The 14880-nt window shown below is 35.7% G+C and overlaps 1 protein-coding gene across 1 annotated transcript in view; it reads right to left on the bottom strand.

Moving 5' to 3' along the window:
- Window positions 1–14880, bottom strand: part of LOC136877619 (WD repeat-containing protein 43) — a 161308-nt gene that overhangs the window by 65806 nt on the left and 80622 nt on the right. The window contains exon 5 of the mRNA XM_067151797.2: window positions 14263–14431. Coding sequence (XP_067007898.2) covers window positions 14263–14431 — 169 coding nt within the window. The remainder of the gene's footprint in view (window positions 1–14262; window positions 14432–14880) is intronic.

Raw genomic sequence — 14880 nt, 5'->3', positions numbered from 1 at the left:
ACTGGTTCATCATAGCATTCGAGCTATTCAATTCCAACTCTGAGGCACTGATTGGAATGAGCAGTGTGCATATTTAACGGAATATTGGCAGAGAAGTGTTCACGGCTGTCTGCGGTCTGGTCATTGCAGCACTGGAACTTTGGACCGTTAGATCGGCACCATAGTACTGTTCGTTAAAAGTGAGAAAATGTACGGTTTATTAATTTGATCGAGTATTTTATATAACATTGCTTTTAATCACTACATTCCTTCTGACGAGTTCAGGTAGGAAAACCACAAGGACAGTCTTCCTGAGAATCCCGTAGCGAAGCACGAGTACATCAGCTAGTCTTAGGATAAAATGAGCTTACATACTTTTTAAGTTTGAAATTTCCCTGTAGCACAACTATCCCCGATCAGGAAAACATTATTTTTCTTTACATATACCGCATAAATGGTGATTTACCATTGACAACGAATTACATAAAACATCTAAACAAATATCTTTCAAAAATGAAACAGAAATACGAAAACAAAGGAAGATTCTATGTGCCTGTATTTTCCTTTCTTCACAGGACGAGTCAAGAGCTTTATAAAATTATTTTGATGCTTTTTGACATAAAATATAGCCAAATTTACTCTTACTGAAATGATTATCATCAATCAGAGTGGAAAAATTGGTTGAGCTATATAACCAGTCTCCCGAATCAAATTCTACTGTTCCACCAATGGGAGAAATTACCGTAATTCATTAGGTGTACCATACTATTAGTTAATTACAACTTTGTCCTGGCATTGCTTAACCCATTGAGCCCTGTATATTTGTTGGATTGAAAATGCACTGGGGTTAGGATTATGTTGAAAGAAGTATAGTGACACTTCACATGATGAAATATTTCTTACTTTTCTTTTTTACAATTGGCTTTACGTCACAGACACAATACAGTATTTCTTAATAAGAAGAGCATTAAAGATTTAAATATACATTGCATTTAGACCACCAAGATGAAGGACAGAACAGTGGTTAGAGCCCAATGAGTTAACAGTTTACTTGATCTAACATAATACCCAAAGCAATGCAACGGCACAATGAAAAAGCTAAGGTACGCATCAAATGCAATAAATTATTTTTGAACTCCAAGTTTCACATTCCTAATATAATAAAAGAGTATAATTTTCCTTTGAAAGCGAAATGCAAAACTCAGAAGAATATGAAAGAGGGACAGAATTCCTACCTAATCAAAGGTTACAAAATCTGAAAGCTTCAAATTCCTGAAGACTTGGTTATGGATCATTACTGATGACACACCATGATTTTATTATTACCATATTAGCCACTGACTGGGTGACAGATTATCATTATCCCCACTGTATAAACAAAAAGGGAAACAGGAAGAAATATGGAAATTATAGGGGTATCACTCTATTTTCTCACTCACTTAAAAATCTGGAGAAGATAATTTAAAGTGTTGTGTTTGAGTCATCAGTCCATAGACTGGTTTGATGCAGCTCTTCATGCCACCCTATCCTGTGCTAACCTTTTCATTTCTACGTAACTATTGCATCCTACATCTACTCTAATCTGTTTGTCATATTCATACCTTGGTCTATCCCTACCGTTCTTGCCACCTACACTTCCTTCAAAAACCAACTGAACAAGTCCTGGGTGTCTTAAGATGTGTCCTATCATTCTATCTCTTCTTCTCGTCAAATTTAGCCAAATCAATCTCCTCTCACCAATTCGATTCAGTATCTCTTCATTCGTGATTCGATCTATCCATCTCACCTTCAGCATTCTTCTGTAACACCACATTTCAAAAGCTTCTATTCTTTCTGAGCTAGTTATCGTCCATGTTTCACGTCCATACAATGCCACGCTCCACACAGAAGTCTTCAAAAACATCTTTCTAATTCCGATATCAATGTTTGAAGTGAGCAAATTTCTTTTTTTAAGAAAGCTCTTCCTTGCTTGTGCTAGTCTGCATTTTATGTCCTCCTTACTTCTGCCATCGTTAGTTACTTTACTACCCAAGTAACAATATTCATCTACTTCCTTTAAGACTTCGTTTCCTAATCTAATATTTCCTACATCACCTGCCTTCGTTCGACTGCACTCCATTACTTTTGTTTTGGACTTATTTATTTTCATCTTGTACTCCTTACCTAAGACTTCATCCATACCATTCAGCAACTTCTCGAGATCTTCTGCAGTCTCAGATAAAATAACAATATCATCGGCAAATCTCAAGGTTTTGATTTCCTCTCCTTGGACTGTGATTCGCCTTTCCAAATTTATCTTTGATTTCCTTTACTGCCTGTTCTATGTAAACATTGAAAAGGAGAGGGGACAAACTGCACCCTTGCCTCACTCTTTTCTGGATTGCTGCTTCTTTTTCAAAGCCCTCGATTCTTATCACTGCAGACTGATTTTTATACAGGTTGTAGATAATTCTTCGTTCTCGGTATCTGATCCCTATCATCTTCAGAATCATAAATAGCCTGGTCCAATCAACATTATCGAATGCCTTTTCTAGATCTACGAATGCCATGTACGTGGGCTTGTCCTTCTTGATTCGATCCTCTAAGATCAGGCTTAAAGTCAGGATTGCTTCACGTGTTCCTACATTTCTTCTGAAGCCAAATTGATCTTCCCCCAACTCAGCTTCAACTTGTTTTTCCATTCTTCTGTAAATAATACGTGTTAAAATTTTGCAGGCATGAGATACTAAACTAATGGTGCGGTAGTTTTCACACCTGTCAGCACCGGCTTTCTTGAAAAAAGAAGAATCAGGAATATAGTCCAACCATTATTGTTGAAGGATCAACATGGGTTCAAAAAGAGACAAAGCACTACTGATCTGATATTTGTCATCAGAAAACTAACAGAGAAGCACTTGAAATATGGTAAAAACTTAGTGATGGTTTTTATGGACATCGAGAAGGCCTACGAAAGCATGCCTAGGGAGATAATCTGGGAATGCCTAGAAGGTAAAGGTATGCCAAACTTCCTGATTGATAGGGACCTGAAAAAATCGCATTTGTGATAAATGTGAATTTTTTAATCTTGTACTGAATCCAAGCCTATGGTTATTCTGATGTGGAATAAAATAATTTTTACGCATAAAAAGAAGTGCGACAAAATGCGAATTGTGACCCAAAATGCGAAATCAATATGAATATGCAATTTTGGTGCGAATTCTGCAAAAATGTGCTATTTTACTGGCAAAAACAACATATTTTGGCAAAATCGTTATAAATGCTCAAAATAGGATGCATAAATCTTTCAATTGTTCTGATTGATGAAGAAAAGTAGCCGATCGATTGCTGCTCGCTGACTTTAATCGATATTTACAATGGAAATGGCAAGGGGAATAAGATCTGTGTCTTGATTTATGAATTTCATTTTCCGTATTGACATTTACCAATCTTCATAAAAGGAAAGAAAAATTCCACCTAATCAATACATTTATTTTCTTGTAAAGTATTACAATCTAGGACCGGTTTCGACCCTTCATAGGTCATCTTCAGCTATATCAGAATCACATTTGCATTTCTATCTTATACCTCTGAAAGACCTTCATGATATATTGTTTCATAATTTTCAGTGAAAACTTATCTTAAAAACTTACAAATTTCTAAGCGTTGTGTTAAAATTAAAAATTAAAATTACAAAACTTTGTCTATTATATACATGCCCTTGGGCTGACAGAATGCATCCTTGGGTTGATTAAGCATTTATCTTAGGTATTGTTGCTTATTCTGTTGAATCGAATCCCTTTTATACTTATGTACAATCGTGAATAGACTATCAGTAAAATTTGATAAATAAAACTTGCGTGATAATTATAATAAAAATATCATGTTACATCTTTATACCTTATTGCTGGAGTGATATTATTTTAGGCAAAATATAAATGCGGGTTGATCTCTATAAAATATTTTACATAAACACACTAATATATTTTAAAGTCTAATCATTGTACTTTAAAGTCTAAAATACTTATGCTTTGGATCTTGCGTTGTTATGTGGTAAAATATTATAACAATTTGTCTTATATAACATCAGATATTGATAACATATAAATATGCCGTGTATAGTTGGCTTTTAAATCTAATGATTAAATGTCATTTCCTTCTTGCATAAGATTACAAGTTTCATATTATGTTGATTATGTATTGTATAAAACATAAATATCTAATAAATTGAATGCTTATCATTTACTAAAAGCACATGAATGTCTAGTAATATAGTCAGTGTGTTTAGTGACACAGAAACATGTTGGCCTTGATTCTTGCGTTATATTTCATAATTTGCCTATTTTTTATATATGTCGAATGTTGGTCTTTATAGGTTCCATTTGTAAAATAACAGCACTTTCCTATGATTGTGAAATGAATCAATAAGCTTGAAACGTGTTAAATTATGAAATATATGTGTGATTCAGTTCTGGCCTAACTTCTGGAGTTTTCTCCCATCAAATGCCGTAAGACTGTGGTGGTTCCTTTCCCTTTTTAAGGCTGGTAAAGTCTGTAAGCCAAAATGAATGAAGTGAGTTAGATTTCAATAGAAGTGTAATGTTGTGTGAATTTGTAAGCCTGAATTAATTTACTTACTGCTGGATGTTTGAAATGCAAGTTTCTTGGCCGTTTGACGAGTAATGTACCTCGTACTGATGGTTCTTGTGTTGTCTGTTGTGAGAGGGGCGGAGGGATAAGTAGGGGAGGTTGTTACGTGTGTATGGGCGGAGTCACTGAGGTTCGCTGTCTGCGCCGTAGCCTGTGTATGACGTCGTCTGTTGACTATTCTGACGTAGTCGTTTTTTAAGATAGGAACGATTTTATTGAACAAAATGTTAGTTTTTTCAGATAACTCATTTATGTTATAATTAGGATTTGCATACTGATCTAGTGTTATATATAATTCTTCACTTATATTAAGCAAAGGACCTTTAGGTTCTACATTTAATATTTTTAAATCGTTATTTATGTCCGTAAAATTGTGCTTATATTCATGTATATGTTGCCCTATTGCCGAGAAATGATTATGCCTAATTGCGTTTACATGTTCATTATATCTAGTCGTGAAATTCCTGCCCGTACGCCCGACATAACTTGTTAAACAGTTGTTACATTCCATTCGGTAGACTCCTGATTGAAGATATTTGTTACTACTATTTACTGATTTGCTATTATATATGATATGCCTATTATTTTGTGTAGTCTTAAATGCTATTTTAATATTATGCTTCCTCAGAACATTCGTTAGTGAATAAACGCCCGTATTATTGAAAGTGAAAGTTGCGTAATTTTTTCTGGGTTGATCTGTTTTCGTCAGAGTGGTGTTGGGTCGTGATTTGAACTTACGAATGATGGAATTAACCATTTCTTTTCTATAACCATTTTTTTGAGCTATTTCGTGAATTAGTTGTAGTTCATCTTTCAGATCTGCTTTTGACATCGGTATGTTAAAGGCTCTATAAATCATACTTTGATATGCTGCTTTTTTATGTGGATTAGGGTGATTAGAATCTATTTTTATGGTGTTTATTGTATATGTAGGTTTCCGGTAAATTTTGAAAGTGAGATGTTTTTCGTGTCTAGTAACCGTTAGATCTAGGTAATTTAGTTGACCGTTACTCTCAGATTCCTTGGTGAATTGTATGGCATTTATTTTATCCAATATTGCATTTTCGTTGGTTATTCTGTTGTCGATGATGACGAATACATCATCAACAAATCTGCACCAGAAAGATATTCCTTCAATTTTACTACATGCAATATGTTCTAAGTAGTCTAAGTATATATCTGCTATTATCCCGGAGGCGGGTGATCCCATAGGTAGACCTGTTTGTTGGTAAATTGTATCGTGAAATTTAAAGAAATTGTTGTTGACTGCAAATTTGAGTAATATCATAAATTCCTCAATTTCTAATATGCTTAATTTACTATATGTTTTGAGATTAGTTCTGATTATATTTAAGGTTTTGTCGGTGGGGATATTTGGATACATATTTGTTACATCATAGGAGGCTATGGAATGATATTTATCTAACTTAAAGTTCTTTGTTTTGTTGCAAAAATCTATGGAATTTCGTATGCTCTTATTAGCCTGAAAGGAATAGTGATTTTTTAGAAATTTCTGAATAAATTTAGAGAGATTATATGTGGGACTAGATCTATAATTTACTATGGTTCTCATAGGGGTATTTTCTTTGTGAATTTTGGGAAGAGCTTTAGCATTCGGTAACTGGGGGTTCATTATTATTAAGCTATTTGCTTTTGCTTCGGTGAGTAAAAAACGTGTGTTCTTAAGCAAGTTTTTTAGATTTCTTTGTACTGTAATTGTGGGGTCTTTACGTATTGTGCGGAATGTGTTATTATTGAAGCATTCTTTTGTTTTTTGAATGTACATATCTTTGCTCATAATTACCGTTGTGTTCCCTTTGTCGGCTTTTGTTATCAGGAGATTATCACGTTTGACCTTTTCTTTTAGGCTATTAATGTGTGTTTTGTCCATTTTATTGCTATTAGATGTGTTTTCTTGTATTCTGTTGATGTACTGCGGGAGTTTTTTTACAATATCGTGTCTAACTTCTTCACGTATTTCATGCGGAATTCTCTGTATGGCTAATTCTGTTTCTGCTATAGCGGTAGTAATGTTCTGTAGTAATGAGGCGTTATTCCAGTTATGTTTTGGTCCTTTGCTTAAAATTTCATACTCTGCTTCACTGAATGTTGTATCCGTGAGATTTTTTAATGGTGGGTAAAATTGATGCATTCTATCTCCTGTGGACTGAGCTAAGTTGTTGTTTTCTGTAAGATGAGTCACCTGTTTTTCTTTCTGAGTTCGTTTCAAGGTTTCTAATTTCTTGTCTAGGGTGTTCTGTTTTTTTATGGCTAGATGTTCAATTTTCTCATTCGTAACATATTGGAAGTTGTCCCAATAGCTACGTGGTAGCTCTTGGGATACTTTCAAATGTAAAGGGTATAGTATGTTATTCAAGTGTTGTTTTTTACGATAAAAAAATTTTATTTCAGTTTTAATCCAGATTTTATTGGTTTTCTTTAAAGTGCCACGTGTCTGTCTTGTGTTCCTATGTTTGTTGTTGTATTTAGTTAAAAACTTTGGAATTAGGTCATGAGCGAGGCATTCTTTCAGAAATGCGATGTTCTTAATTGTATTCATTAATTTAATTCTGATATTCCTATACTTATATGCTTGACTTTTTGCCTGGTTGGCGTTAACATCTTGATTTATGAATTTCATTTTCCGTATTGACATTTAATCATTAGATTTAAAAGCCAACTATACACGGCATATTTATATGTTATCAATATCTGATGTTATATAAGACAAATTGTTATAATATTTTACCACATAACAACGCAAGATCCAAAGCATAAGTATTTTAGACTTTAAAGTACAATGATTAGACTTTAAAATATATTAGTGTGTTTATGTAAAATATTTTATAGAGATCAACCCGCATTTATATTTTGCCTAAAATAATATCACTCCAGCAATAAGGTATAAAGATGTAACATGATATTTTTATTATAATTATCACGCAAGTTTTATTTATCAAATTTTACTGATAGTCTATTCACGATTGTACATAAGTATAAAAGGGATTCGATTCAACAGAATAAGCAACAATACCTAAGATAAATGCTTAATCAACCCAAGGATGCATTCTGTCAGCCCAAGGGCATGTATATAATAGACAAAGTTTTGTAATTTTAATTTTTAATTTTAACACAACGCTTAGAAATTTGTAAGTTTTTAAGATAAGTTTTCACTGAAAATTATGAAACAATATATCATGAAGGTCTTTCAGAGGTATAAGATAGAAATGCAAATGTGATTCTGATATAGCTGAAGATGACCTATGAAGGGTCGAAACCGGTCCTAGATTGTAATACTTTACAAGAAAATAAATGTATTGATTAGGTGGAATTTTTCTTTCCTTTTATGAAGAATAAGATCTGTATCGATTATTATCGAAATGTAAATAGGGTGTCACAGAAATAATGAGATAGACGCAGCATTGTTATCCTGTTGTTCAAAGTTGAAACTAGTGAAGAGTAGGTAGTCGAGCGATTGTTTAGGTTATGGGGCGCACGACAAAAACTGCGCACGAAAGGGTCAGCAACATGCGAAGGATGGTTTATATCCCACAGATTCAGCGACAGTGTTTTGCAACTATTGTAATTGTCAAGTTGGGTGGGGAAAAAAAGGATAGCATTGTGAAATATGTTAAATCTGAAAAAACACATGGGTAAGTGACGCGATAACGAAAGTTCAATCCCTGCTGCTAGTACATCTAAAGCAATTTTCTGTGCTTATACAGTTAGATAGTTGTAAAAGAAGAAAAATTTCTAGAGATAAATTCTCGAAACGCACAGTTGTATTTGCCAAAGCAAGTATACCTCTGGAAAAGCTGGAAAGCAAAGACCTAAGAGCCTGGATTACTGAGTTCTCAAATGAAGAGCTGCCATGTGTGAGAACTCTACGTGAAGTATATTTACTGGTTAAGTTTTGCATTTCATTGATCGGGTACGGTTTAGGTATTACGACATCAAAACCACGCGCAAAATTGAAGGATACCGAATTTGAGTGCGATTTCCATATCGAACTATCTTACCCGTACCAAATTGATCCAGTAATTTTAAATTATTTTGTTATAATTTGAGGTCTTTCTTGCTTTCTAGAAGTTGCATGTGACCACCAGAAAAGAACAGCAGAGGCTCTAGTGGGGAAGAACATCAACATAAGAAACTACAGATAGAATGGGCCGTTGTGTTTTTATCATCATATTCCAAGTCCCAGTTGGATCGAAAAGAGAGTTGCACGCTGTTTCTGTGAACTATCTTGATGCAGGAAATGCTCCAAACTGTTCTCGTGCTGTTTTAGAAGCTCTGCGCAGTTATAGTGTACCATATGATGCAGTTAAAATGTTTGTTAGTGACAGTGCCCCGTACATGACCCGGTGTTATGAAACATTAAGTGCAGTCATAGGGGATCATTTAATGCATGTACAGTGCTGGGCACATAAGATCAGATTGGTTGGCAATAGTTGGGTCGCAGTGATGACAGATTTAAATTCTGTGGTTGCAATGGTAAAGTCTGCATTTTTTTTAACATAAGAAAGCGAAAATTACAATTTACAATTCTTAACATCAAAGTATGGTGCTTCAAAGGAAGCAAAGCTTTTTCATGCACCTGTGATAACCCGATGGAATAGCTGGTTTCAGGCTGTCTTCTATTTGAGTGCTTACTTTACTGATGATGTTACATTTTTCAAGATGTCTGACATGAAAGACATCAACAACTGTGGTATTAAGTACCTGACTGATCTGAGTGACCACTCCCATATGGTTTTTGTCACAGATCATGCAGCTGGATTGGTTGCCCTCCTTACTGAACTTGAAGGGTCTCTGTATCCTACCTCTCATCTCCTTTACCCCAAACTGCATAACCTTGACGCCAGTTTTTCCTTCGTTTGTGAGGGGAATTTTTCTGCGGCAAATAATGATGGTTTGATTAAGCTCACTCCTCTACAGCAGGCTGCATGTAGACACATTTGTCAAAGCTGCTCATTCTTCACAGTGCAAGCTAGCCACATTGAAAGTTAACCACACCAACCGTAAGCATTTTGTGTCAATTTCTCAAGCTTTGTATCCAAAAGAAAGTAATTTTGAATAACGCTGATAAATTAGATGAGCTTGAGAAATTGTTTGGAGTAACAGATCTCTCACGAAACAATATTTGGTCTGGTTACTGTTCTCTGAAACATGCAATTCAAACCCAGATGAAAGTGAAAAATGTGATGTCATGCTTGCACTAACTGCAGTTCAGACAGAGTTCAGCATATTTGCTAAATACTGTCTTAAGCTGTTGTGAACCCCAAAGTACTGAAAGTGTGTGAACCAAGGACAATAATTGCACTTCATAAACTTGGAATCGTTAAAATTAATAATACCATGTGATTATTTTAACTTTGTAAATAGATGCTAATTTTGGAAAAACACAGTAGATGCTAATTTTGAAACAAATAGATGCTAATTTTTCAGGTCCCTACTGATTGATAAAATGAAGATGCTCTATCAAAAATGCCGTAGCTATGCAGCCAGTCCCTGCTATGAACGGTGTGAAAAAGTTGCTCATAGGGTCGGTTGATGCATGAATTTCAGTGGGCTTGGCAGACTGATGTGTAATAGCAACTTCTGGCTTGGTGAAGAAAGCAACGGGAAACCACCTCACTCCTCATTTCCCTAGTACGCCTCTTCAGTGATGCCTAGGCCATCTATGACAGCTGATGGCAGAACTGTTGAGGATCCAACCAGCCTTTGGGCTGACGACTGAACATACATACATACATACATACATACATACATACATACATACATACATGTCCAAGTAGAGGATGGAAGATCAGACTGGTTTAAAACCAAAAGAGGAGTCAAGCAGGGAAGTGCCTTGTCACCACTCCTGTTCATCATTATCATGGATCGGATCATAAAATCTATTTAAGACCCTTGCAATGAGCCTGACACTCTAATATTTGCAGATGATATTCTGATCTGGGGAGAAACTAAATCTTTAGAACGGCAAGTTTAAAAAATATGGACTGAACATTAGTAAAACAAAAACCGTTGAAATGACTATCAACAGGAAAGGGACAATTTCAAACATTTTCCTGGAGGGAACTCTGTTACAATCTGTTTCTAATTTCAAATACCTTGGAAGAATCATTTCAAAAGATAACACAATAAACCAAGAAATACTTAGTTGAACTTTGAAAGCTTCTCAATTTTATTTTCAAGTGAAAAATAATCTCTGGGACAACAAAATACCTCAGAAAGCAAAACTGACCCTGTTCCATACCTACCGCACTCCAGTTCTCACCTATGGACTCGAAACATACTCTCTACATAATAAGGCTAATAGCAGAATCCAGTCAACAGAAATGAAATTCATTAGAACTATCTGACTCAGTCAAGGATTCCTCATCAACATCTCCAAACCCATTCAAACCTGTTGTCAAATTCATAATTTGGGTTATTATTTCTTTTTCAGAAAAACCTTGAAAAACACTGCTACTGCGCCTTTATCACTCCCACGTAATACCCCAGATACTTTTCCATGCACTCATTTCTGCAACTTCGAACCTGTGTTTCTTTTCTTCATTACCCATAGCATGAAGAGGATTGAAGCGGGAAAATAAACTCAATACTGGCTTGGCCATGCGATACTTGTGAAAATGCCAGAAACTACGCCCGTTACCGTGACAACCGTGACAACCAGTAGGAAAGCAGGGGCGATTTAGGCCTAGGTTCTAAGAATCTCTAAGAATAAGTTGCCAGATTTCCCATTTGCTGCCGTTATCCTTGAAGCAGGTGTCGGGGGTGTGAGGAAGATAGAAAGCACATGCTAACAAACTGTAGTACACGTCTTCTAAGCCTAAGCTATGGATTGCCAAGCGTAGTGTAGCGTCGTAATTAGTATGAATAGGAGTCTGTGAAGTTAGTTGTACTTGTTTAATATCAACGTACAAACTTTTAAAGTGAAAATGAGCGGAACTCAATCAAGCGAAAGGCACTAACAATAAAAGACAAAGTGGAGATTATAAGGAAAGTGGAGTCATCTACACTTTCCCGCGTTGCTTTGGCAAAGGAGCTGGGGATGCCGCGTCTACATTGTACGGTATTATAACGAAGAAAGAAGAGATCTCTGCTTCTGCAGGGAATACTTCAGCAAGTTGTAAGGAAGTTAAATCTGAAAAGTACAATGAAACAGAACAAGCTCTGCTAATATGGTTTAAACAGCAGCAAAGTTTAAACGTACCTTTCAGTGGGACTATTGTACAGGAGAAACCCACATGCAAATTAAGGGTACCTTTTACCGCGTCGAACGAGTGGTTGGACCGCTTTAAAAATTGAGCGGCATCGTTTACAAAACAATTCGTGACGAAGCAGAGAGTGTAAGTGTGGAGGAAAGGGAAGTGTGGAAGGAAATGGTTCTGCCTGCTAAAACAAGCAAACCTTGCAACGTTTTTATATAATATGTTCCCTTCTCTTATCAAATATGTTTATAATACGATATGTTCTATTATTTTACTTTATCTCTAAAAATATTGTCATGATAATCAAATTTTTATATTTTGGCTTTCTGTTAGCAGGAAAGGGAAGTGTGGAAGGAAATGGTTCTGCCTGCTAAAATAAGCAAACCTTGCAATGTTTTTATATAATATGTTCCCTTCTCTTATCAAATATATTTATAATACGATATGTTCAATTATTTTACTTTATCTCTAAAAATATTGTCATGATGATCGAATTTTTATATTGTGGCTTTCTGTTAGCAGCTCTTACATATCGGCCTATGTCGCTATTGTTCACAAACAAGGAAATCTGTTGGCTGTGTGTTTCACATGTATTTCAAAGTACAGAATAAGTTTTTGGGCATTACCCCTTTTAAGAAGTTTCCTGCTTAAGAAGGGTTTTTTTTGCAGTCCCTTGAAAAACTTCTTAACAGAGTTTCACTGCAGTAGTGAACCAGACAATGGTTGGAGAGTTTATCGCCCAGCTGATCCGAACTTTGTAAAGAAACCACACACTTTGATTAGTGGTTTCTCACAGGTAAGAAACCATCTACTCCCGTTGTATTTTTTACACTATTTTTTATGGAAGAATTGGTACAACAAATTGTTGATGAGACTAACTGCTATGCAAGAGAAAAAATACAAATGAATGCTTCGAGAAGTACCACATGGAGAAGAAATATAAATAGGAAAGGGACAAACTGTCTTTCAAAAAAGAAAAAAAAAAAAGAAAAAAAGAGAGAGAAAAAAACGACTACTGCAGGACTACACATGGAAAAAATTTGTCAGCAAAGGGTTAATGACTGACAGATGAAATTAAATGATAATAGAGCGTGTTGCTGGAATGAAATATGACAGGGAAAATTGGAGTATCCGGGGTAAAGCCTGTCCTGCCTCTGCTTTGTCCGGCACAAATTCACATGGAGTGACCAGGATTTGAACCACAGTATCCAGCGGTGAGAGGCATGTTTGCTGCTGCCTTGAGCTATGAACCCCCTCAATATTATGACAAAAACAAACAAAACCGAACAGAGTATTCATGTGAAGTGCACTGAAGCAGAACACAAAGAATGTTTGCCTATATCCGTATCTCCGCAGTCTTCATGCCATTTGAAAGAAACACACACATGCAAGCACACACATACATACAGTAATGTGTGCTCTTGCACAAAATTCCATATTGCATGATAGATAATACAATGAAAGAAATGTTTGGTCTCTGGAAAGGCCTGGTACAGATCTATCTAGCTCACGCCCACAAGCAACCTGCATGGCTGGGTATGAATGATGATGGTGATGATGATGATGACGACAACGACGACTACGATTTAGGGAGAGGCAAATCCCAGTTACAGAAAATAGTCTACTCCTGGGTAATAACACCAAAGGGTCTGCTCAAGGCATAAAGTCCCCATTTGACGGATGAATCGCTATCAACAGTTGCCATTAATGCTTTCACGGCCCGTACCCATACCCGTACAATATCACGCTATCAACAGTGTTATATGCCCCCACCACATATGAACTCTGTGAAGAGGTTTGGAATTGAACCCAGGCTATTGACACGCAATTGTACAACACCTCCTCACCTAGCCTGACGGCCAACATTCTGACAGTGAAAAAGCTTCCACCAATGGGACTCGAACCGGCAAACCAGGATGTCAGATCATAAAGACAACAACAGGTGGGAAGAAAGAAATTACAACCATACAATTATGCAAAGATTGACAAACAATAGTTAAAATGACAAGTTATATAAATTATTAGAGAAGTGTTAATAGTTTTTTAATGTTACTGATTTTTACGTCCCACTATTATGTTTACGTTTCTTGGAGACGCCAAGGTGCCGGAATTTAATCCCACAGGAGTTCTTTTACGTGCCAGTACATCTACCGACACGAGACTGACGTATTTGAGCAACTTTAAATACCACCGGACTGAGCCAGAATTGAATCTGCTAAGTTGGGGTCAACTGTTTAAGCCATTCCGCCCGACTTAGAGAAGTGTAAAAGTGGGACTAGGTACTGTAATTTACTTTTGGCTACAAGATTACTAGAAACCACAGTCAGGTCTATGAATTTTCATCTGGAAGTCTCTGTAAATGAACAACAAACTTAGAGTAAAGCTAGATATGGAAATAACAATAATGCAGCAACTATAATTTTATAAGAAGACTTACAATTCTTTCAAAGGCTAGGAAAACTTGGTTGCCATATGCAAGAAGAGCAACGTTGCAGTCACATAAATGTCCACCAAGAATAGGAATTGGCTTCACAGTTTCCTTATTCTGCCCTGTATCCGATGCAACTTGTATCGTTACTTTTGGTTTAAGTGGTTTCTGACACCTCCTGCAATCAGTTGGAAATTAAAGAATTAATACATTTTATAAAAAGATTACTAAATATTTATTCAAAGCATACGTGAAAAACCCAAATATACCAGTACTTCTGTCATTTGTCACAAATCATGATCAATATACTTCAATAAAATAAAAACAGAACAAATATTTTCAAGATTATGTAATAATACATAGAATTTAAGTCATGTACCTATAATATAATTAGAAAGTATTTAAAAATAAGTATACCATCCTCCTCAAAAGATTGTGCATATTGGTGAAGTAAAATGGGTCAAAATGATGGGCATGCTTGGAATCTTAATAATGCTGGCTTGGAATGAGGATGAGGAGAGGTGAAAGGGAGGAGACTGGCAGACACAAGTGTAAAGTAATTCAAATAAATAATAATTTTGTGTGGCTACTGCTAGTCTTGTGCAAGTTTTGTAAGCTAGACCCTCC

This window comes from Anabrus simplex, chromosome 7 (assembly GCF_040414725.1).
Source record: "Anabrus simplex isolate iqAnaSimp1 chromosome 7, ASM4041472v1, whole genome shotgun sequence".
NCBI lineage: Eukaryota > Metazoa > Arthropoda > Insecta > Orthoptera > Tettigoniidae > Anabrus > Anabrus simplex.
Note: the sequence above shows the minus strand (reverse complement) of the source record. Positions and strands in the feature narration are given on the sequence as shown.